The following is a 23,904-nucleotide window of genomic DNA, read 5'->3' on the forward strand; positions in this document are numbered from 1 at the left end:
CCCCTCCCCTCCCCCCCCAGCAGGTGCAGCCACGTGACTCCCGGAGAGCCCCACCCCCACCCTCACACCCACCCCACCCCACCCCACCCCCCCTCTCACCAGTGCTCCCAGTAAGCGGCGCCGGGGACCCCCCCCCCCCCCCAGTGCTCCCAGTAACTCCCAGTCACTCCCGGTCACTCCCAGTAACCCCCCCCGGGCTCCCTGGCAGGGCTCCCATTGTCCCCAGTGCTCCCAGTAACCCCTCCCAGTGCTCCCAGTGCTCCCAGTCCCGCTGGTGACCCTCCCAGTGCTCCCAGTGACCCCTCCCAGTGCTCCCAGTGCTCCCAGTCCCGCTGGTGACCCTCCCAGTGCTCCCAGTGACCCCTCCCAGTGCTCCCAGTGCTCCCAGTCCCGCTGGTGACCCTCCCAGTGCTCCCAGTGACCCCTCCCAGTGCTCCCAGTAACCCCTCCCAGTGCTCCCAGTGCTCCCAGTCCCGCTGGTGACCCTCCCAGTGCTCCCAGTAACCCCTCCCAGTGCTCCCAGTCCTGCTGGTGACCCTCCCAGTGCTCCCAGTCCCACTGGTGACCCTCCCAGTGCTCCCAGTAACCCCTCCCAGTGCTCCCAGTCCCACTGGTGACCCTCCCAGTGCTCCCAGTCCCACTGGTGACCCTCCCAGTGCTCCCAGTGACCCCTCCCAGTGCTCCCAGTTCTGCTGGTGACCCTCCCAGTGCTCCCAGTGACCCCTCCCAGTGCTCCCAGTCCCGCTGGTGACCCTCCCAGTGCTCCTAGTGACCCCTCCCAGTGCTCCCAGTAACCCCTCCCAGTGCTCCCAGTGCTCCCAGTCCCGCTGGTGACCCTCCCAGTGCTCCCAGTGACCCCTCCCAGTGCTCCCAGTTCTGCTGGTGACCCTCCCAGTGCTCCCAGTCGCTCCCAGTTGCTCCCAGTTGCTCCCAGTCCCTGTACTCTCACTCCCAGTTGCTCCCAGTCCCACTACTCTCACTTCCAGTCGCTCCCAGTCACTCCCAGTTGCTCCCAGTCCCTCTACTCTCACTCCCAGTGCCCTCCAGCCCCCATAACCCCGCTCCCAGTCGCTCCCAGTCGCTCCCAGTCCCTCTGCTCTCACTCCCAGTTGCTCCCAGTCCCCATAACCTTGCTCCCAGTCGCTCCCAGTCGCTCCCAGTTGCTCCCAGTTGCTCCCAGTCGCTCCTAGTCTCACTCCCAGTCACTCCCAGTCGCTCCCAGTCCCTCTACTCTCACTCCCAGTCCCTCTCAGCACCCTCCCAGTCTCATTCCCAGTCACTCCCAGTCGCTCCCAGTCCCTCTACTCTCACTCCCAGTCGCTCCCAGCCCCCATAGCCCCACTCCCAGTCGCTCCCAGTTGCTCCCAGTTGCTCCCAGTTGCTCCTAGTCTCACTCCCAGTCACTCCCAGTCGTTCCCAGTCCCTCTACTCTCCCTCCCAGTCACTCCCAGCCCCCATAACCCTGCTCCCAGTTGCTCCCAGTCCCTCTACTCTCCCTCTCAGTGCCCTCCAGCTCCCATAACCCCACTCCCAGTCGCTCCCAGTTGCTCCCAGTCGCTCCCAGTCGCTCCCAGTCGCTCCCAGTCCCTCTACTCTCACTCCCAGTCCCTCCCAGCCCCCATAACCCCACTCCCAGTCGCTCCCAGTCGCTCCTAGTCTCACTCCCAGTCGCTCCCAGTCCCTCCCAGTCCCTCTACTCTCACTCCCAGTCGCTCCCAGCCCCTCCCAGTCCCTCCCAGTCCCTCTACTCTCACTCCCAGTCCCTCCCAGCCCCCATAAACCCACTCCCAGTCGCTCCCAGCTCCCATAACCCCACTCCCAGCCCTTCCCAGCCCTTCCCAATCCCTCCCAGTCCCCCCCAGTCTCCCCCAGTCCCTCCCAGTTGCTCCCAGTCCCTCTACTCTCACTCCCAGTCACTCCTAGCTCCCATAACCCCACTCCCAGTCGCTCCCAGTCTCTCCCAGTCGCTCCCAGTCACACCCAGTCGCTCCTAGTCTCACTCCCAGTCACTCCCAGTCGCTCCCAGCTCCCATAACCCCGCTCCCAGTCACTCCCAGTCGCTCCTAGTCTCACTCCCAGCCCCTCCCAGTCCCTCCCAGTCCGTCTACTCTCGCTCCCAGTCCCTCCGAGCCCCCATAACCCCACTCCCAGTCGCTCCCAATCCCTCCCAGTCACTCCCAGTCCCTCTACTTTCACTCCCAGTCCCTCCCAGCCCCCATAACCCCGCTCCCAGTCCCTCCCAGTTGCTCCCAGTTGCTCCCAGTCCCTCTACTCTCACTCCCAGTCCCTCCCAGCCCCCATAACCCCACTCCCAGTCGCTCCCAGTCGCTCCCAGTCCCTCTACTCTCACTCCCAGTCGCTCCCAGTCGCTCCCAGTCGCTCCCAGTTGCTCTTAGTCTCACTCCCAGTCCCTCCCAGTCCCTCCCAGTCCCTCTACTCTCACTCCCAGTCGCTCCCAGTCCCTCTACTCTCACTCCCAGTTGCTCCCAGTCCCTCTACTCTCACTCCCAGTCCCTCCCAGTCCCTCTACTCTCACTCCCAGTCCCTCCCAGTCCCTCTACTCTCACTCCCAGTCGCTCCCAGTCCCTCTACTCTCACTCCCAGTTGCTCCCAGTCCCTCTACTCTCACTCCCAGTCCCTCTACTCTCGCTCCCAGTCGCTCCCAGTCCCTCTACTCTCACTCCCAGTTGCTCCCAGTCCCTCTACTCTCACTCCCAGTCCCTCCCAGTCCCTCTACTCTCACTCCCAGTCGCTCCCAGTCCCTCTACTCTCACTCCCAGTCGCTCCCAGTCCCTCTACTCTCACTCCCAGTCCCTCTACTCTCGCTCCCAGTCGCTCCCAGTCCCTCTACTCTCACTCCCAGTCCCTCCCAGTCCCTCTACTCTCACTCCCAGTCGCTCCCAGTCCCTCTACTCTCACTCCCAGTTGCTCCCAGTCCCTTTACTCTCACTCCCAGTCCCTCTACTCTCACTCCCAGTCGCTCCCAGTCCCTCTACTCTCCCTCCCAGTCCCTCCCAGTCCCTCCCAGTCCCTCCCAGTCCCCTCCCACTCCCCCCCACTCCCCCCTTCCCCGCCGCCATGTCGTCGTGCGCGGAGGTGCTGCGTTTCCAGCTGCCGGGCCACGAGGCGGCGGCGCTGCGCTCGATGACGCGGCTGCGGGCGGAGGAGCGCTTCTGCGACGTCACCATCGTGGCGCGGAGCCTGCGCTTCCGCGGCCACCGCGTCATCCTGGCCGCCTGCTCGCCCTTCCTGCGCGACCAGTTCCTGCTGAACCCGGCGGCCGAGCTGCGCGTCTCGCTGGCCCACAGCGCCCGCGTGCTGGCCGACCTGCTGCTCTCCTGCTACACCGGCGCGCTGGAGTTCGCCGGCCGCGACCTGGTCAACTACCTGACGGCCGCCAGCTACCTGCAGATGGAGCACGTGGTGGAGCGCTGCCGCGGCGCCCTGGCGCGCTTCATCCAGCCGCCGCCCGCCGCCGCCGTGCCCGCGCCGCCGCCCAAGCCCGAGGAGGACGAGGACGAGGAGGAGGAGGAGGACGCGGCGCCCGACGTTTGCATCGTCAAGGTGGAGCCGGCGGCGGCGGCGGCGGCGGCGGCGGCGGCGGCGGCGGCGGCGGCGGCGCCGCGGAGGAGGAGGGGAACGCGCGGGTGGCCGGCGGTGGCCGCGGGCGAGGCGGCGGCGGGGCAAGGAGGAGGAGGAGGAGGGGTGGTGGCAACGCAGGAGGCTCCGTGCCCGCCGCAGCTGGGGGTGGTCAAGGCGTGTTACAGCCTGGCCGAGGACGCCGAGGGCGAGGGGCTGCTCATCTTTCCCGGCGTCGGCGTCGGCGGTAACGGCGAGGAAGCGACGGGCGGCGGCGCGGGCGCCGTGAGCTCGTCCGCCCCGGCGGCCGGCGCTCCGTCCTCGTCCTCTTCCTCCTCCTCCTCCTCTTCCTCCTCGTCCTCCTCCTCCTCCTCCTCGCGCTGCGGCAAGTGCGGCGAAGCCTTCCAGGGCGTGGAGAAGCTGGTGTTCCACATGCGCGCCCAGCACTTCGTCTTCATGTGCCCGCGCTGCGGCAAGCAGTTCAACCACAGCAGCAACCTGAACCGGCACATGAACGTGCACCGCGGCGTGAAGTCGCACGGCTGCGGCGTCTGCGGCAAGAGCTTCACGCAGAAATCCACGCTGCACGACCACCTGAACCTGCACAGCGGCGCGCGGCCCTACCGCTGCTCCTACTGCGACGTCCGCTTCGCCCACAAGCCGGCCATCCGCCGCCACCTCAAGGAGCAGCACGGCAAAACCACGGCGCAGAACGTGCTGGAAGCCGGCACGGCCGAGGGAGGGGTGTTGCTGCGCTGAAGAGGGGGGGGGGGGAGGGGAGGGGAGGGTCCGGCGTGGCCCAAAGGGGAGGGGGGAGGGCGAGGGGATGAGCCCTCGGAGAGCTGGGTCCTCTCGCGGTGGAGAGGGGAGGGTTGGGGTGGGTGGGTGGGGGAGGGGGGTGGTGTCTTGAGGAGGGGGTGTGGGGACCCCCCCCCCGGTTGGGGTTGGAGGCGGTGGAAGGGAGGGGGAGGGGTTGGTGGGGGTGCGGAGGGGTTTTGGGGGGAGATGGGGGTGGCTGAGTGAGGAGGGGAGGGGAGGAGTCTGAGGTGGTGGGGGAGGAGCTCGGAGTGAGGGGAGTGACCCCAAAGTGGTGGGGGAGGAGCTCGGAGTGAGGGGAGTGACCCCAAAGTGGTGGGGGAGGGGCTCAAAGTGATGGGAACGACCCCAAAATGGTGGGGAATGACCCCAAAGTGGTGGGGGAGGAGCTCAGAGTGAGGGGAATGACCCCAAAGTGGTGGGGGAGGAGCTCGAAATGGTGGGGGAGGAGCTCGAAGTGAGGGAAATGACCCCAAAATGGTGGGGAAGGACCTCGAAATGGTGGGGGAGGAGCTCAAAGTGATGGAAATGACCCCAAAGTGGTGGGGGAGGAGCTCGGAGTGAGGGGAGTGACCCCAAAGTGGTGGGGGAGGAGCTCGAAGTGATGGGAACGACCCCAAAATGGTGGGGAAGGACCCTGAAATGGTGGAAATGACCCCAAAATGGTGGGGAATGACCCCAAAATAGTGGGGAAGGACCTCGAAGTGGTGGGGGAGGAGCTCAAAGTGATGGAAATGACCCCAAAATGGTGGAGAAGGACCCCAAAATGGTGGGGAATGACCCCAAAGTGATGGGGAAGGACCCTGAAATGGTGGGGGAGGAGCTCAAAGTGATGGAAATGACCCCAAAATGGTGGGGAAGGACCTTGAAATGGTGGAAATGACCCCAAAATGGTGGGGAATGACCCCAAAGTGATGGGAATGACCCCAAAGTGGTGGGGAATGACCCCAAAGTGATGGGAATGACCCCAAAATGGTGGGGAAGGACCCCAAAATGATGGAAATGACCCCAAAATAGTGGGGAAGGACCTTGAAACAGTGGGGAAGGACCCCAAAGTGATGGAAACAACCCCAAAATGGTGGGGAAGGACCCTGAAATGGTGGGGAAGGACCTCAAAACTACAGAAATGACCCCAAAGTGATGGGGAACAACCCCAGAGTGATGGAAATGACCCCAAAATGGTGGGGAAGGACCCCAAAACGGTGGGGAAGGACCTTGGAACAATGGGGAAGGACCCCAAAGTGAGGGAAACGACCCCAAAATGGTGGGGAAGGAGCCCAAAGTGATGGAAACGACCCCAAAACGATGGGAATGACCCCAAAATGATGGGAACGACGTCAAAGTGATGGAAATGACCCCAAAATAGTGGGGAAGGACCCCAAAGTGTTGGGGAAGGACCCCAAAGTGATGGAAATGACCCCAAAACGATGGGAATGACCCCGAAACGATGGGGAATGACCCCAAAGTGATGGAAACGGCCCTGAAATGATGGGGAAGGACCCGAAAGTGATGGAAATGACCCCAAAATGATGGAAACGGCCCTGAAATGATGGGGAAGGACCCGAAAGTGATGGAAATGACCCCAAAATGATGGAAACGGCCCTGAAATGATGGGGAAGGACCCGAAAGTGATGGAAATGACCCCAAAATGATGGAAACGGCCCTGAAATGATGAGGAAGGACCCGAAAGTGATGGAAATGACCCCAAAATGATGGAAACGGCCCTGAAATGATGAGGAAGGACCCAAAACGATGGTGAATGACCCCAAAGTGATGGGGAAGGACCCTGAAATGATGGTGAACGACCCCAAAACGATGGTGAACGACCCCAAAGTGATGGAAACAACCCCGAAATGATGGGGGAGGACCCGAAAGTGATGGAAACGACCCCAAAGTGATGGAAATGACCCCAAAATGATGGAAACGGCCCTGAAATGATGAGGAAGGACACAAAATGATGGTGAACGACCCCAAAACGATGGTGAACGACCCCAAAGTGATGGGGAACGACCCCAAAGTGATGGAAACGACCCTGAAATGATGGGGAAGGACCCGAAAGTGATGGAAACGACCCCAAAACGATGGGAATGACCCCAAAGTGATGGGAACGACCCCAAAGTGATGGGAACGACCCCGAAATGATGGGGAAGGACCCCGAAATGATGGAGAATGACCCCAAAGTGATGGGAATGACCCCAAAGTGATGGGGAAGGACCCCAAAGTGATGGAAACGGCCCTGAAATGATGGGGAAAGACCCAAAATGATGGTGAACGACCCCAAAGTGATGGGAATGACCCCAAAGTGATGGGAACGACCCCGAAATGATGGGGAAGGACCCAAAACGATGGGAAGCGACCCCAAAGTGATGGGGAAGGAGCTTGAAACGATCCCAAAGTGATGGGAACAACGTCAGAGTGATGGAAATGACCCCAAAACGATGGGGAAGGACCCCAAAGTGATGGAAATAACCCCGAACCGATGGGGAACGAGCCCGAAGTGATGGGGAACGATCCCAAAATGATGGAAACGACCCCAAAATGATGGGAACGACCCCAAAGTGATGGAAATGACCCCAAAACGATGGAAACGACCCCAAAATGATGGAAACGACCCTGAACTGATGGGGAAGGACCCCAGAGTGATGGAAACGACCCCAAAATGACGGAAATGACCCCAAAACGATGGTGAACGACCCCAAAGTGATGGGGAACGATCCCAAAGTGATGGAAATGACCCCAAAACGGTGGGAATGACCCCGAAACGATGGGAACGACCCCAAAGTGATGGAAACGACCCTGAACTGATGGGGAAGGACCCCAGAGTGATGGAAATGACCCCAAAATGACAGAAATGACCCCAAAACGATGGGGAAGGACCCCAAAGTGATGGGGAAGGACCCAAAACAATGGGAATGACCCCGAAACGATGGGGAAGGACCCCAAAATGATGGAAGCGACCCCAAAACGATGAGAACGACCCCAAAGTGATGGAAATGACCCCGAAACGATGGGGAAGGACCCCAAAGTGATGGAAACGACCCCAAAATGACGGAAATGACCCGAAAGTGATGGAAACGACCCCAAAATGATGGGAATGACCTCAAAGTGGTGGAAATGACCCCAAAATGGTGGGGAATGACCTCAAAGTGGTGGAAATGACCCCAAAATGATGGAAATGACCCCAAAATGATGGAAATTACCCCAAAACGGTGGGGAATGACCTCAAAGTGATGGAAATGACCCCAAAATGATGGAGATGACCCCAAAATGACGGAAATGACCCCAAAGTGGTGGGGAAGGACCCCAAAGTGATGGGGATGACCCCAAAACGATGGAAATGACCCCGAAACGATGGGGAAGGACCCCAAAGTGATGGAAACGACCCCAAAGTGATGGAAGCGACCCCAAAACGATGGAAATGACCCCAAAATGGAGGAGCAGATGGGACCCTCCCCCCCCCCTGCCTCCCCAAACCTGGACCCCCCCCCTCCCCTCCCCCCCGCCGATGGATTTGGGGGTCCCAGGCCCTTGGTGGACAATGGGGTGACCCCTCCCCTCCCCTCCCCCCCCCCCCCCCCAGGAGCAGGACGGACCCCCCCGGACAATTTTGGGGTGGGGACCCCCCCCGGATTTTAGGGGGGGGAGGGGTCGCCTCATCCCCCCCCCCCTCCCCCATAGGTTTAGGGGGACCCCCTTAGGTTGTAGCGATGGGGGGGGGGGGTTGAAGGGTGGGGGAGGGGTCTCTGTAGCGTGTGGGGGAGGGGAGGGTTTTTTTCTGGGGGGGTGGGGGAGGGGCAGCCAAGAATTTGGGGGTGGGGGAGGGGGGGTGTAGGGGGTAGAGAGGAGAACCCGGGGATCCCTTTTTTTTTTGGGGGGGAGGGGAGGGGTGATACCTGAAACCCTTTTTTAGGGTGGGGGGGGAGGGGGTTGGGACCCCCAAAAGCGCAGATTTTTTGGAATTTTTTTTTGGTTTTTTTTTGTTGTTTTTTTTTTTTTTTTGTAATAAACGGATTTTAAAGGAAAAAAAAAAAAAAAAACCAACCCCAAAAAAGCGGTGAAAGCGTCTGCGGGGTGTTCGTTTCTATCCGGCGGTGGTTTTGGGTTAAAAAAAGCAGCGATTTGGGAGAATTTGGAGGGGTCCCGAAATCCCCCGCCGCCCCAAAAAAACCACCAAAAAAAAAAAAAAAATTTCCATGGAGGGGGCGTGGCTTAAGCGAGGGGGGCGTGGCTTAAGCGAGGGGGCGTGGTTTAAGCGAGGGGGGCGTGGCCAAGGCGGGGAGCACAAAGCGCGGGGCGGTGGGCGGGGCTTTGCCCATAAAAGGCGTGGCCACGCCCCCTTTTTCCCGAGGGCGGGGGGCGGCAGCGTCGTGACGTCACCGCGCGCGCGGCGCGCTCGGCGGCGATGGAGGCGGCGGGAGGCGCCGAGGTCTGAGGGGAGGGGGGGGGGCGAGGGGAAACCGGGGCGGTTTTGAGGAGATTTTGGGGTGTTTTGAGGGTTTTTGAGGGTCACGAGGAGCGGGGGGGGGGTCTTGTGGCGGGAGGGGCTCTCCCATCACGCCTCGCTGCGCCCCTCCCCCTCCTTTCCCCTCAGGAGCCTCCCGGCGGGACCCTCGTGGTGGAGGCGGCGGGAGAGGCCGGTGAGTGACCCCCCCACACCCCCCTCAGGCCATCGTGACCCCCCCACACCCCCCTCAGACCACCCTGACCCCCCTCAGACCAGCCTGACCCCCCCCACACCCCTCAGACCACCCTGACCCCCCCCACACCCCCCTCAGACCACCCTGACCCCCCACACACCCCTCAGATCACCCTGACCCCCCTCAGACCACCGTGACGCCCCCACACCCCTCAGACCACCCTGACCCCCCCCACCCCCCTCAGACCACCCTGACCCCCCACACACCCCTCAGACCACCCTGACCCCCCTCAGACCACCCTGACCCCCCCACCCCCCTCAGACCACCCTGACCCCCCCCACCCCCCTCAGATCACCCTGACCCCCCCACACCCCCCTCAAACCACCCTGACCCCCCCCACCCCCCTCAGACCACCGTGACCCCCCCACACCCCCCTCAGATCACCCTGACCCCCCCACACCCCCCTCAGACCACCCTGACCCCCCCCACCCCCCTCAGATCACCCTGACCCCCCCCCACACCCCCCTCAGACCACCCCCCCCACCCCTCAGACCCCCCTCCTCAAATCTCCTCCCCCCCTGTGACCCCCCCCTTTTTTTTTTCCCCCTCCCCCCCCCTCAGGGCTCCCCCCGGGCAGCCCCTCCCCCCGCGCCCCCTCCCCTCAGGCCGGGACCCCCCCCACGGGCGGCGGGGCCCCCCCGGATGAGGAGCACGGGGGGGGCGGCGGCCCCGGCGATGGGGAGGGGGCGCAGGGACCCCCCCCCGGCGGCGGCGGCGGCACCAAGGGGCTGCCAGGTGAGGGGGGGGGTTGGGGGGCGTTTTTGGGGTGGGGAGGGGTCCTGGGGGGGGGGGGGCTCTGAGGGGAGGGGGAGGGGATTAAGAGGGGTCTGGATGCATTGGGGGGAGGGTCCTGGGGAGGGGGGGGTCTCATGTATTTGGGGGAGGGTCTGGGGGGGTCTGTGGGTGGTGGGGGGGGGTCTGAGCTGATTTTTTTGGGGAGGGGGTGTCTCACATCTTCCCCCCCTCCCCCCTCGCCTCTTCCAGGCCACGCCACCAAGACCCTGCCGGGCTCCCCAGGGCGGGGTGGGGGGGCTTTGGGGGGAGGGGCTGGGGGTCCCACCCTCACCCCCACGCCCCCCCTGGCCCCCCCGAGCCGTGCCAAGATGTCCCTGACGGGGGCGGGGGGCAAAACCCCCCCGGGGCAAAGCTTGGCCCTGCGCCTGCTCAGCCTCCCGGGGGCGGGGGGCTCGGGGGGCCGCCCCCAGGTAGCCCCCGATCCCCCTCCCCCACCACCCCAGGCACCCCCCGAGCCCCCCCCGGCGCCCCCCGAGCCCCCCCTGGCTCACCCCAAGGTGCACCGGGCACGCAAGACCATGGCCAAGCCCAGCAACGGGCAGGTGAGGGGGAGTGGGGGTCTTTGTGGGGGTGTGGGGGTGTAGGACCCCCTCCTCCCCACCCTGAGGGGTTTGGGGGGTCCCTCCTGGGGTTGTCCTTCCCTTCCCACCCCCCTCGTGTGCCCCCCCAGGTCCCCGAGAAGCCGCGGATGTCGGAGATGCTGCACTTCAGGGTGTCCGAGGAGCTGTGCGGCATCGGGCAGCACGGTGGGGGTCCTGGGGAAGGGGGGGGGGGTCCTGGGGGCGGTTGGAAGGGGGTTTGGGGGCACCTGGGGGGGGGTTGGGGGCACCTGGAAGGTCCTGGGGGGGTCCTGGGGGGGTTTCGAGGGGGTTTGGGGGCACCTGGAAGGTCCTGGAGGGGGTTTGGGGGCACCTGGAAGGTCCTGGGGGGGTCCTGGGGGTGGTTGGAAGGGGGTTTGGGGGCACCTGGGGGGGTTCTGGAGGGGGTTTGGGGGCACCTGGAAAGTCCTGGGGGGGTCCTGGGGGTCCTGGGGGGGGGTTGGAAGGTCTTGGGGGGGTTTTGAGGGGGTTTGGGGGCATCTGGAAGGTCCTGGGGGGGTCCTGGAAGGTCCTGGGGGGGTTTTGAGGGGGTTTGCGGGCACCTGGAAGGTCCTGGAGGGGGTTTGGGGGCACCTGGAAGGTCCTGGGGGGGTCCTGGAAGGTCCTGGGGGGGGGTTGAGGGGGTTTGGGGCCACCTGGGGGGGTTCTGGAGGGGGTTTGGGGGCACCTGGAAGGTCCTGGGGGGTCCTGGGGGAATACAGGGGGGATTTGGGGGTATCTGGAAGGTTCTGGAGGGGGTTTGGGGGCACCTGGAAGGTCCTAGGGGGGGTTTGAGGGGGTTTGGGGGCACCTGGAAGGTTCTGGAGGGGGTTTGGGCGTACCTGGAAGGTCCTGGGGGGGTCCTGGGGGGCTTTTGAGGGGGTTTGGGGGCACCTGAAAGGTCCTGGGGGGGTCCTGGGGGGGTCCTGGGGGGGTCCTGGGGGGGGTTGGAAGGGGGTTTGGGGGCACCTGGAAGGTCCTGGGGGGGTCCTGGGGGGGTCCTGGGGGGGTTTTGAGAGGGTTTGGGGCCACCTAGGGGGGTTCTGGAGGGGGTTTGGGGGCACCTGGAAGGTCCTGGGGGGGTCCTGGGGGGGTCCTGGGGGGGTTTTGAGGGGGTTTGGGGCCACCTAGGGGGGTTCTGGAGGGGGTTTGGGGGCACCTGGAAGGTCCTGGGGGGGTCCTGGGGGTCCTGGGGGGGGGTTGGAAGGGAGTTTGGGGGTCCTGGGGGGGGGTTTGGGGGCACCTGGAAGGTCCTGGGGGGGTCCTGGAAGGTCCTGGGGGGGTTTTGAGGGGGTTTGGGGGCACCTGGGGGGGTTCTGGAGGGGGTTTGGGGGCACCTGGAAGGTCCTGGGGGGTCCTGGGGGGTTTTGAGGGGGTTTGGGGGCACCTGGAAGGTCCTGGGGGGGTCCTGGGGGGCTTTTGAGGGGGTTTGGGGGCACCTGGAAGGTCCTGGGGGGATACAGGGGGCATACAGGGGGGTTTGAGGGGGTTTGGGGGCACCTGGAAGGTCCTGGGGGGGTCCTGGAAGGTCCTGGGGAGGTCCTGGGGGGGTTTGGGGGCACCTGGAAGGTCCTGGGGGGGATACAGGGGGCATATAGGGGGGTTTGAGGGGGTTTGGGGGCACCTGGAAGGTCTTGGGGGGATCCTGGGGGGCTTTTGAGGGGGTTTGGGGGCACCTGGAAGGTCCTGGGGGGGTCCTGGAAGGTCCTGGGGGGGTCCTGGGGCAGTTTTGAGGGGGTTTGGGGGCACCTGGAAGGTCCTGGGGGGGTCCTGGGGGGGGTTTTGAGGGGGTTTGGGGGCACCTGGAAGGTCCTGAGGGGGTCCTGGGGGTCCTGGGGGGGGTTGGAAGGGAGTTTGGGGGTCCTGGGGGGGGTTTGGGGGCACCTGGAAGGTCCTGGGGGGGTCCTGGGGGGGTTTGAGGGGGTTTGGGGGCACCTGGGGGGGTTCTGGAGGGGGTTTGGGGGCACCTGGAAGGTCCTGGGGGGTCCTGGGGGGGTTTTGAGGGGGTTTGGGGGCACCTGGAAGGTCCTGGGGGGATACAGGGGGCATACAGGGGGGTTTGAGGGGGTTTGGGGGCACCTGGGGGGGTTCTGGAGGGGGTTTGGGGGCACCTGGAAGGTCCTGGGGGGGTCCTGGGGGAATACAGGGGGGATTTGGGGGTATCTGGAAGGTTCTGGAGGGGGTTTGGGGGTACCTGGAAGGTCCTGGGGGGGGGGTTGAGGGGGTTTGGGGGCACCTGGAAGGTCCTGAGGGGGTCCTGGAAGGTCCTGGGGGGGGTTTGAGGGGGTTTGGGGCCACTTGGGGGGGTTCTGGAGGGGGTTTGGGGGCACCTGGAAGGTCCTGGGGGGGTCCTGGGGGTCCTGGGGGGGGGTTGGAAGGGAGTTTGGGGGTCCTGGGGGGGGGTTGGAAGGGAGTTTGGGGGTCCTGGGGGGGGGTTTGGGGGCACCTGGAAGGTCCTGGGGGGGTCCTGGAAGGTCCTGGGGGGGTTTTGAGGGGGTTTGGGGGCACCTGGGGGGGTTCTGGAGGGGGTTTGGGGGCACCTGGAAGGTCCTGGGGGGTCCTGGGGGGCTTTTGAGGGGGTTTGGGGGCACCTGGAAGGTCCTGGGGGGTCCTGGGGGGGTTTTGAGGGGGTTTGGGGGCACCTGGAAGGTCCTGGGGGGATACAGGGGGCATACAGGGGGGTTTGAGGGGGTTTGGGGGCACCTGGGGGGGTTCTGGAGGGGGTTTGGGGGCACCTGGAAGGTCCTGGGGGGGTCCTGGAAGGTCCTGTGGGGGTTTTGAGGGGGTTTGGGGGCATCTGGAAGGTCCTGGGGGGGTCCTGGAAGGTCTTGGGGGTGTCCTGGGGCAGTTTTGAGAGGGTTTGGGGGCACCTGGAAGGTTCTGGAGGGAGTTTGGGGGCACCTGGAAGGTTCTGGGGGGGGGGTTGGGGGCACCTGGAAAGTCCTGGGAGGGTCCTGGAAGGTCCTGGGGAGGTCCTGGGGGGGTTTTGAGAGGGTTTGGGGGCACCTGGAAGGTTGTGGGGGGGTCCTGGAAGGTCCTGGGGGGGTCCTGGGGGGCTTTTGAGGGGGTTTGGGGGCACCTGGAAGGTTCTGGAGGGGTCCTGGGGCAGTTTTGAGGGGGTTTGGGGGCACCTGGAAGGTCCTGGGGGGAATTTGGGGGGGTCCTGGGGGTATCTTGGGGGCTCAGGGGGGTCCTGGGGGAGTCTGGGGGGGCTCAGGAGGGTCCTGGGGGAGTCTGGGGGGGCTTAGGGGGGTCCTGGGGGAGTCTGGGGGGGCTCAGGAGGGTCCTGGGGGTGTCTGGGGGGGCTCAGAGGGGTCCTGGGGGGGCTCAGGAGGGTCCTGGGGAGCTCAGGGGGGGTCCTGAGGGAGTCTGGGGGTATCTGGACTCCCCCTTTGGGGGGGGTCCCAGGGCTGGGCACGGGGGGCTTTGGGGAGGCCTCTGAGGCACGTTGGGTGTCCAGGGCTGCAATTCTGGGTCTGGGGTCTCCCTGACCCCCCCCCTCCCCCTCCCCCAGACCCCCCCAAGCGCCCCAAGCTGGACTTCGGCCCCGAGGGGCTCCACAAGCGGCTGCAGCGGCCCAGCCCCCGCGCCAGCACCGAGGTACCGGAGACCCCCCCGAGACCCCCCCTGAGACCCCCCCGGGACCCCCCCTGGGACCCCCGAACCCCCCCCCAAAACCGCCCCCGTGTGCCCCCCTCCCCCCCAGATCACGGTGACGGAGGAAATGGCCGCCCCCCCCCCGCGACTGGGACTCGGAGGGGGGAGGGGGCTTCTCGCTGTTCTACGACGGCTTCAGCGTGGACGGGCACGGGGACTCGGACAGCAAGGTGGGACTGGGAGGGACTGGGAGGGACTGGGAGGGACTGGGGGGACTGGGAGGGACTGGGGAGACTGGGGGCATGGGGACTCGGACAGCAAGGTGGGACTGGGAGCACTGGGAGGGACTGGGGGGACTGGGAGCACTGGGAGGGACTGGGAGGGACTGGGGGGACTGGGGGCACGGGGACTCGGACAGCAAGGTGGGACTGGGAGGGACTGGGAGCACTGGGAGGGACTGGGACAGCAAGGTGGGACTGGGAGGGACTGGGAGCACTGGGGGGACTGGGGGGACTGGGGGGACTGGGGACATTGGGACGGGCACGGGGACTCGGATAGCAAGGTGGGACTGGGAGGGACTGGGAGGGACTGGGGGCACGGGGACTCGGACAGTAAGGAGGGACTGGGAGGGACTGGGAGCAACTGGGAGGGACTGGGAGGGGACTGAGAGCGACTGGGAGGGAACTGGGGACACTGGGGGGGACTGGGAAGCACAGGGAGCACTGGGGGGACCCTGGGGGCACTGGTGGGACTGGGAGCATTGGGAGGGAGCTGGTGGGACCCTGGGGGCACTGGTGGCACTGGGAGGGCACTGGCGGCACTGGTGGGACCCTGGGGGCACTGGTGGCACTGGGAGGACCCTGGCGGCACTGGGGGGGCCCTGGCGGCACTGGTGGGACTGGGAGGGCACTGGTGGGACTGGGAGGGAACTGGGAGGACCCCGGGGGGTCTCCACGCCCCCCTCCCCTCACCCCAGTTTGACCCCCGCCCAGTCTGAGGGGGAGGTGCCGGGCGAGGCGCTGAGCGAGGAGGAGGAGGAGGAGGACGAGGAGGAAGAGGAGGAGGAGGACGAGGACGAGGAAGAGGAGGAGGAGGAGGAGGACGAGGAGGAAGAGGAGGACGAGGAAGAGTCCGGGAACGCCTCGGATCGGGTGAGGAGGGGTCCGGGGGGGGGGAGGATTTTGGGGGTCCCTGGGGGGGTTTTTGGAGAACCCCTGGCTGGAACCCACCTGCAAGGGGAGGGGTCCGGGAGGGGATTTTGGGGGTCTGGGGGGGTTTTCGGAGGGTCCAGGGGGGATTTTGGGGGTCCCCGGGGAGGTTTTTGGGGGTCCAGGGGGGATTTTGGGGGTCTGGGGGGGGGTTTTTGGGGGTCCCTGACCCCCCCCAGCCCCCCCGAGCGCGTCGAGCGCCCGGCGCAGGGAGGGGAACCCTTGATTGGAACCCACCCACAAGGGGAGGGGTCCGGGAGGGTCCAGGGGGGATTTTGGGGGTCCAGGGGGGGATTTTGGGGGTCCCAGGATGGGATTTTGGGGGTCCCTGACCCCCCCCGGCCCCCCCAGAGCGCGTCGAGCGCCCGGTGCTGGAAGGAGAACCCCTGGCTGGAACCCACCCGCAAGGGGAGGGGTCCGGGAGGGAATTTTGGGGGTCTGGGGGGGGATTTTGGGGGTCTGGGGGGGTTTTCGGAGGGTCCAGGGGGGATTTTGGGGGTCCCCGGGGAGGTTTTTGGAGGGTCCAGGGGGGATTTTGGGGGTCGCGGGGTGTGTGGGGAGGGTCCAGGGGGGATTTTGGCGGTCCAGGGGGGATTTTGGGGGTCCCAGGGTGGGTTTTTGGGGATCCGGGGGTGTGTGGGGAGGGTCCAGGGGGGATTTTGGGGGTCCCAGGGTGGGTTTTTGGGGGTCCCTGACCCCCCCCGGCCCCCCCAGAGCGCGTCGAGCGCCCGGCGCAGGGAGGGGAACCCTTGACTGGAACCCACCTGCAAGGGGAGGGGTCCGGGGTGGGATTTTGGGGGTCCGGGGAGGTTTTTGGAGGGTCCAGGGTGGGATTTTGGGGGTCCAGGGGGGATTTTGGGGATCCAGGGTGGGATTTTGGGGGTCCAGGGGGGTTTTTGGAGGGTCCAGGGGGGGATTTTGGGGGTCCGGGGGAGGATTTTGGGGGTCCAGGGGGGGATTTTGGAGGGTCCAGGGGGGGATTTTGGGGGTCCGGGGGTGTGTGGGGAGGGTCCAGGGGGGATTTTGGCGGTCTTGGGGGGTTTTTGGCGGTCCTGGGGGGTTTTTGGAGGGTCCAGGGGGGATTTTGGGGGTCCCAGGGGGGATTTTGGGGGTCCAGGGGGGGATTTTGGGGGTCCCAGGATGGGATTTTGGGGGTCCCTGACCCCCCCCGGCCCCCCCAGAGCGCGTCGAGCGCCCGGTGCTGGAAGGAGAACCCCTGGCTGGAACCCACCCGCAAGGGGAGGGGTCTTGGGGGGTCCAGGGGGGATTTTGGGGGTCCAGGGGGGATTTTGGGGGTCCCTGGGGGGGGTTTTTGGGGGTCCCTGACTCCCCCCGGCCCCCCCAGAGCGCGTCGAGCGCCCGGTGCTGGAAGGAGAACCCCTGGCTGGAACCCACCTGCAAGGGGAGGGGTCCGGGAGGGAATTTTGGGGTTCCGGGGGGGATTTTGGGGGTCCAGGGGGGATTTTGGGGGTCCCTGGGGGGGTTTTGGGGGTCCCTGACCCCCCCCGGCCCCCCCAGAGCGCGTCGAGCGCCCAGTGCTGGAAGGAGAACCCCTGGCTGGAACCCACCCGCAAGGGGAGGGGTCCGGGAGGGAATTTTGGGGTTCCGGGGGGGATTTTGGGGGTCCAGGGGGGATTTTGGGGGTCCAGGGTGGGATTTTGGGGGTCCAGAGGCGAATTTTGGGGGTCCCTGACCCCCCCCGGCCCCCCCAGAGCGCGTCGAGCGCCCGGCGCAGGGCGAGGCGGCGCTGGAAGGAGAGCCCCTGGCTGAAACCCGCCCGCAAGAGGAAGAGGAAGGAGCCCCGCGGCAAGGACAGGGGTGGGGACCCCCGAATTGGGGAGGGGGCGGCGCTGGGGGGGGGCGGGGAAGGGAAATTTGGGGGGGTTTGGGGGGGTTTGGTGAGGAATTTGGGGAGTTTGGGGGGGGTTTGGGGAGTTTGGGGGGGTTTGGGGTGGGAAATTTGGGGGGTTTGGGGGGGTTTGGGGACTGAAATTTGGGGAGTTTGGGGGATTTGGGGGTGATAAATTTGGGGAGTTTGGGGGGGTTTGGGGTGATAAATTTGGGGAGTTTGGGGGGGTTTGGGGTGATAAATTTGGGGAGTTTGGGGATTGGAATTGGGGGGTTTGTGGGGTGGAATTGGGTTTGGGGTGATGAATTTGGGGAGTTTGAGGGGGTTTGGGGTGAGAAATTGGGGGAGTTTGGAGGGGTTTTGGGGGTGATAAATTTGGGGAGTTTGGGGGTGATAAATTTGGGGGAGTTTGGGGGGAGTTTGGGGTGATAAATTTGGGGAGTTTGGGGGTGATAAATTTTGGGAGTTTGGCGGGGTTTGGGGCGATAAATTTGGGGAGTTTGGGGGAGTTTGGGGTGAGGAATTTGGGGAGTTTGGAGGGGTTTGGGGTGAGGAATTTGGGGAGTTTGGAGAGTTTGGGGTGAAGAATTTGGGGAGTTTGGGGTGATAAATTTGGGGAGTTTGGGGGTGATAAATTTTGGGAGTTTGGCGGGGTTTGGGGTGATAAATTTGGGGAGTTTGGGGGGGTTTGGGGTGATGAATTTGGGGAGTTTGGAGGGGTTTGGGGTGAGAAATTGGGGGGTTTGGGGGGTTTGGGGTGAGAAATTTGGGGAGTTTGGGGGCTGGAATTGGGGGGTTTGGGGGGGGTTGGGGGTGATAAATTTGGGGGTTTGGGGAGTTTGGGGTGAGGAATTTGGGGAGTTTGGGGGCTGGAATTGGGGGGTTTGGGGGTGATAAATTTGGGGAGTTTGGCGGGGTTTGGAGCAATAAATTTGGGGAGTTTGGGGGAGTTTGGGGTGAGGAATTTGGGGGGTTTGGAGGGGTTTTGGGGACTGAAATTTGGGGAGTTTGGAGGGGTTTGGGGTGAGGAATTTGGGGAGTTTGGGGGAGTTTGGGGTGATAAATTTTGGGAGTTTGGGGGTGATAAATTTTGGGAGTTTGGCGGGGTTTGGGGTGATAAATTTGGGGAGTTTGGAGGGGTTTGGGGTGAGAAATTGGGGGGCTTGGGGGGTTTGGGGTGATAAATTTGGGGAGTTTGGGGGCTTTGGGGACTGGAATTTGGGGAGTTTGGGGGGGAGTTTGGGGTGATAAATTTGGGGAGTTTAGGGATGATAAATTTGGAGAATTTGGGGGTTGGAATTGGGGGGTTTGGGGGTGATAAATTTGGGGAGTTTGGAGGGGTTTGGGGTGAGAAATTGGGGGGTTTGGGGGGTTTGGGGTGAGAAATTTCGGGAGTTTGGGGGCTTTGGGGACTGGAATTTGGGGAGTTCGGGGGGGGAGTTTGGGGTGATAAATTTGGGGAGTTTGGGGGGTTTGGGGGTGATAAATTTGGGGAATTTGGGGGTTGGAATTGGGGGGTTTGGGGGTGATAAATTTGGGCAATTCAAACCCTGAAATTCGGGGATGGAGCCCCCCGGAGGTGGGGGAGGGGCGCTCGGGGTGGGACATTTTGGGGCGGGGGTCCCGTTTCGGGGGTCCCTGACCCTCCCCCTCCCCCCCCCTTTTCCCCCCCAGGCCCCGGTGCCCCCCCCATGGGCCCCCCCAGCGAATACACCGAGGTGCCCCTGGGCTGCCTGCAGCTGCCGGGGGGAGGGGCCCTGAGCCCCCAGCCCCCAGGTGAGCACACGGCCCCGCCCCCCCCCCCCCGGACACGCCCAGTGCATGTGGACACGGCCATGGACACGGACACTGCACGTGGACACGGCCATGGACACAGCCATGGACACACCCATGGACACAGCCATGGACACGGACACACAGCCATGGACACAGCCATGGACACACCCATGGACACACCCATGGACTCGGACACACACCCATGGACACGGACACACACCCATGGACACACCCATGGACATGGACACACCAATGGACACGGACACTGCACGTGGACACGCCTATGGACGTGGACACACACCCATGGACACACCCATGGACACACCCATGGACACGGACACGCCCACGGACACGCCCACTGCACATGGACACACCCATGGACACGCCCATGGACACACCCACTGCATGTGGACGCAGCCATGGACACGCCCACTGCACGTGGACACGCCCATTGACACGGACACGCCCATGGACATGGGCACACCCCCCTGGACACGCCCATGGACACACCCATGGACACACCCATGGACATGGACATGGACACGCCCATGGACACACCCATGGACACACACCCATGGACACGGACACACACCCATGGACACACCCATGGACACACCCATGGACATGGACATGGACACACCCATGGACACACCCAAGGACACACACCCATGGACACACCCATGGACACACCCATGGACACACCCATGGACACGGACACACACCCATGGACACACCCATGGACACACACCCATGGACACACACCCATGGACACACCCATGGACACACCCATGGACACGGACACACACCCATGGACACACCCATGGACACACCCATGGACACACCCATGGACACACCCATGGACACACACCCATGGACACACCCATGGACTCGGACACACACCCATGGACACGGACACACACCCATGGACACAGCCATGGACACGGACACACACCCATGGACACACCCATGGACACACCCATGGACACGGACACACACCCATGGACACACCCATGGACACACCCATGGACACACCCATGGACACACCCATGGACGCGCCCATGGACATGGACACACGCCCATGGACACACCCATGGACACACACCCATGGACACACCCATGGACACACCCATGGACACACCCATGGACACACCCATGGACACACACCCATGGACACACACCCATGGACACACACCCATGGACACACCCATGGACACACCCATGGACACACCCATGGACACACACCCATGGACACACACCCATGGACACACCCATGGACACACCCATGGACACACCCGTGGACACACCCATGGACACGGACACACCCATGGACACACCCATGGACACACCCATGGACACACACCCATGGACACACCCATGGACACACCCATGGACGCGCCCATGGACATGGACACACGCCCATGGACACACCCATGGACACACCCATGGACACACCCACGGCACATGGACACGCCCATGGACACACCCCTGGACACCTGGACACGCCCCTTCACTGGACACGCCCCCCCCGACATGCCCAGCACACCTGGACACACCCCCTACACGTGGACACGCCCCCTGGACACGCCCCTTCCCTGGACACGCCCATCTGACCACAGCCTCACTGACCACACCCCGCTGGTCCCTCCCTGACCCCTGTGCTGACCCCCCGCTGACCCCTGACCCCTCCCTGACCTCTCCCTGACCCATGACCCCCCGCTGACCCCCTGCTGACCCCTGACCCCTCACTGACCCCTCCGTGACCCCTGACCCCTGACCCCTCCCTGACCCCCTGCTGACCCCTGACCCTCTGCTGACCCCTAACCCCTCACTGACCTCTCCCTGACCCCCTGCTGACCCCTAACCCCCCGCTGACCCCTGACCCCTCCCTGACCCCCATGCTGACCCCTGACCCCTCGCTGACCCCTCGTTGACCCCTCGCTGACCCCTGACCCCCGCTGACCCCTCCCTGACCCTTCCCTGACCCCTGACCCCCTTCTGACCCCTCCCTGACCCTTCCCTGACCCCTGACCCCCCGCTGACCTCTCCCTGACCCCCTGCTGACCCCTAACCCCTCGCTGACCCCCCCAACCCCCCACTGACCTCTGACCCTTCCCTGACTCCTCCCTGACCCTTCCCTGACCCCTTGCTGACCCCTCGCTGACCCCTGACCCCTCCCTGACCCCTCGCTGACCCCTGACCCATCCCTGACCCCCTGCTGACCCCTCGCTGACCCCCTGCTGACCTCCATCTGACCCATGACCCCTCCCTGACCCCGCTGACCCCTGACCCCTTTGCTGACCCCTCCCTGACCCCCCACTGACCCCTGACCCCTGCTGACCCCTGGCTGACCCCTCCCTGACCCCTGACCCCCCACTGACCCCTCCCTGACCCCCTGCTGACCCCTGACCCCCTGCTGACCCCGAACCCCTCGCTGACTCCCCCTGACCCCCCGCTGACCTCTGACCCTTCCCTGACTCCTCCCTGACCCTTCCCTGACCCCTTGCTGACCCCTCGCTGACCCCTGACCCCTTGCTGACCCCTCGCTGACCCCTGACCCCTCGCTGACCCCTCGCTGACCCCCCGCCGCCCCCCTCGTTGCCCCCCCAGGCCCGGCGGAGGCCGAGCGCTTCGAGGAGCTGCCGCTGTGCTCGTGTCGCATGGAGGCGCCGAAGGTGGAGCGGGGCAGCGGCGAGCGCGGGCTCTGCATGGCCACCGAGAGCGTGGACGGGCAGGTGGGGTCATACTGGGCATACTGGGGGCACTGGGAGGGACTGGGGACACACTGGGGGCACTGGGAGGGACTGGGGACACACTGGGGGCACTGGGAGGTACTGGGGGATACTGGGAATGGAATGGGGACACTGGGGGGACATTGGGGACACTGGGGACACTGGGAATGGAATGGGGACACTGGGGGACACTGGGGGACATTGGGGATACTGGGGGACACTGGGCATACTGGAAGGGTGTGGGGTGTCCTGCCCCACCCCAAACTGTCCCCAAACATCCCAAACTGCCCCGAAATGTCCCAAACTGCCCCGAACTGTCCCCAAATGTCCCCAAATGTCCCCGAATGTCCCCAATGTCCCCAAATGTCCCAAACTGCCCCGAACTGTCCCAAACTGCCCCGAAATGTCCCCAATGTCCCCCAATGTCCCCAAATGTCCCCGAATGTCCCCGAATGTTCCCAAATGTCCCAAACTGCCCCAAACTGCCCCAAACTGTCCCCGAATGTCCCCGAATGTCCCCAAATGTCCCCAATGTCCCAAATGTCCCCAATGTCCCAAACTGCCCCGAAATGTCCCCCAATGTCCCTGATGTCCCCAATGTCCCCAATGTCTCCAAATGTCCCCAAATGTCCCCAAATGTCCCAAACTGCCCCGAACTGTCCCCAAATTTCCCCGATGTCCCCAAATATCCCCAAATGTCCCAAACTGCCCCGAACTGCCCCGAAATGTCCCAAACTGCCCCGAACTGTCCCCAAATGTCCCCAAATGTCCCCGAATGTCCCCAAATGTCCCAAACTGCCCCGAACTGCCCCAAACTGTCCCCAATGTCCCCCGAATGTCCCCAAATGTCCCAAACTGCCCCGAAATGTCCCGAACTGTCCCCGAATGTCCCCAAATGTCCCCAAATGTCCCCAAATGTCCCCAAATGTCCGAAATGTCCCCCAATGTCCCCGATGTCCCCAATGTCCCCAAATGTCCCCAAATGTCCCCAAATGTCCCAAACTGCCCCGAACTCTCCCAAACTGCCCTGAAATGTCCCAAACTGTCCCCGAATGTCCCCAAATGTCCCCAACTGCCCCGAACTGTCCCAAACTGTCCCCAAATGTCCCCGAATGTCCCCAAATGTCCCAAACTGCCCCGAAATGTCCCGAACTGTCCCCGAATGTCCCCAAATGTCCCCAAATGTCCCAAACTGTCCCCGAAATGTCCCCAAATGTCCCCAATGTCCCCAAATGTCCCCAAATGTCCCAAACTGCCCCGAACTTCCCCAAATGTCCCCAAATGTCCCAAAGTGCCCCGAACTGTCCCCGAATGTCCCCAAATGTCCCAAATGTCCCAAACTGCCCCGAAATGTCCCCAAATGTCCCCGAATGTCCCCAAAATGTCCCCGAAATGTCCCCGCAGCTGAGCGGCTGCGGCAGCAGCATCCTGAAGCGCGAGACCATGCGGCCCTCGAGCCGCGTGCCCCTGATGGTGCTGTGCGAGAGCCACCGCGCCCGCATGGTCAAGCACCAGTGCTGCCCCGGCTGCGGCCACTTCTGCACGGCCGTGAGTGGTCATCGGGGCGGGGGGGAGGGCGTGGGGGGGTGTGGGGTGGGGGAAAATCCTAAAAAAACCCCAAATCCTAAAAAAATCCCGAAAAATCCCATAAATCCCAAAGGCCGCATGGTCAAGCACCAGTGCTGCCCCGGCTGCGGCACTTCTGCACGGCCGTGAGTGGTCATCGGGGCAGGGGGAGGGCGTGGGGGGTGTGGGGGGTGTGGAGTGGGGGAAAAAACCGAAAACCCCCCAAAAATTCTAGAAAAAAAACCACCCAAAAAAACCCGCAAAAAACCCCAAAAATCCCCAAAAAACCCCCCTGAAAATCCTAAAAAAAGAACCCCAAAAACCCCCAAAAATCGCCATAAGCATCCCATAAAAAGCCCCAAAGCATCACCAGAAACTCTAAAAAAACCCCAAAAATCCCAAAAAAACCCCAAAAATCCTAAAAATAACCCAAAAACCCCCAAAATCCCAAAAATCCTAAAAAAAAATCCTAAAAAAATCCCCCCCGAAACCCCGAAAATCCTGAAAAACCCCCCCAAAAAAACCCCTAAATCCTAAAAAAAAAAAAAAAATCTCCACAATCCTAAAAAAACCCCCAAACAGCCCCTAAAATCCTAAAAAATCCTCCCAAAAAACCCCAAAAAATCCTAAAAAAACCCGCCCCCAAAAAACCCAAAAAAACCCCCAAAATCCCAAAAACCCCCTAAAAGTCCTAAAAAAACCCCAAACATCCCA

General features: G+C 63.7%; 3 protein-coding genes across 3 annotated transcripts; 2 read left to right on the plus strand and 1 right to left on the minus strand.

Annotated features, from left to right (window-relative positions):
• Nucleotides 1-3,078: 3,078 nt before the first annotated feature.
• LOC138101829 (zinc finger and BTB domain-containing protein 12-like) lies at nt 3,079-4,338 on the plus strand. Its single transcript, XM_068999600.1, has one exon. The coding sequence runs from the start codon at nt 3,079-3,081 to the stop codon at nt 4,336-4,338; it is 1,260 nt and encodes a 419-aa protein (XP_068855701.1).
• A 1,309-nt stretch (nt 4,339-5,647) lies between these two features.
• LOC138101830 (uncharacterized) lies at nt 5,648-8,052 on the minus strand. The gene is made up of 3 exons (XM_068999601.1): nt 8,048-8,052; nt 7,596-7,869; nt 5,648-7,535 (listed from the first exon to the last, which is right to left on the minus strand). The coding sequence occupies exons 1-3, from the start codon at nt 8,050-8,052 to the stop codon at nt 5,733-5,735; spliced, it is 2,082 nt and encodes a 693-aa protein (XP_068855702.1). The 3' UTR covers nt 5,648-5,732.
• A 1,683-nt stretch (nt 8,053-9,735) lies between these two features.
• On the plus strand, nt 9,736-23,172 carry LOC138101831 (histone-lysine N-methyltransferase EHMT2-like; the record flags this gene model as incomplete). Its single annotated transcript, XM_068999602.1, is given in 12 exon segments — nt 9,736-9,827; nt 10,077-10,169; nt 10,172-10,429; nt 10,558-10,633; nt 13,980-14,065; nt 14,172-14,198; nt 14,200-14,292; nt 15,055-15,213; nt 16,983-17,088; nt 18,794-18,895; nt 21,503-21,627; nt 23,029-23,172. Coding segments are annotated over 12 exon segments (1,329 nt in total), but the record flags the coding sequence as incomplete, so codon positions are not given.
• Nucleotides 23,173-23,904: the final 732 nt, after the last annotated feature.

Source organism: Aphelocoma coerulescens, unplaced genomic scaffold, assembly GCF_041296385.1.
Source record: "Aphelocoma coerulescens isolate FSJ_1873_10779 unplaced genomic scaffold, UR_Acoe_1.0 HiC_scaffold_536, whole genome shotgun sequence".
In the NCBI taxonomy this organism is placed as follows: Eukaryota; Metazoa; Chordata; class Aves; order Passeriformes; family Corvidae; genus Aphelocoma; species Aphelocoma coerulescens.

What these genes read in the sequence shown, in the direction of transcription:
- LOC138101829 (XM_068999600.1), top strand. Translation starts at nt 3,079, where the DNA reads ATGTCGTCGTGCGCGGAGGTGCTGCGTTTCCAGCTGCCGGGCCACGAG.
- LOC138101830 (XM_068999601.1), bottom strand. An exon ending in TCATTCCCCACCGTTTTGGG is followed by an intron (nt 7,536 to 7,595) that starts GTAATTTCCATC and finishes CACCACTTTGAG; the next exon opens with GTCATTCCCCACCATTTTGG.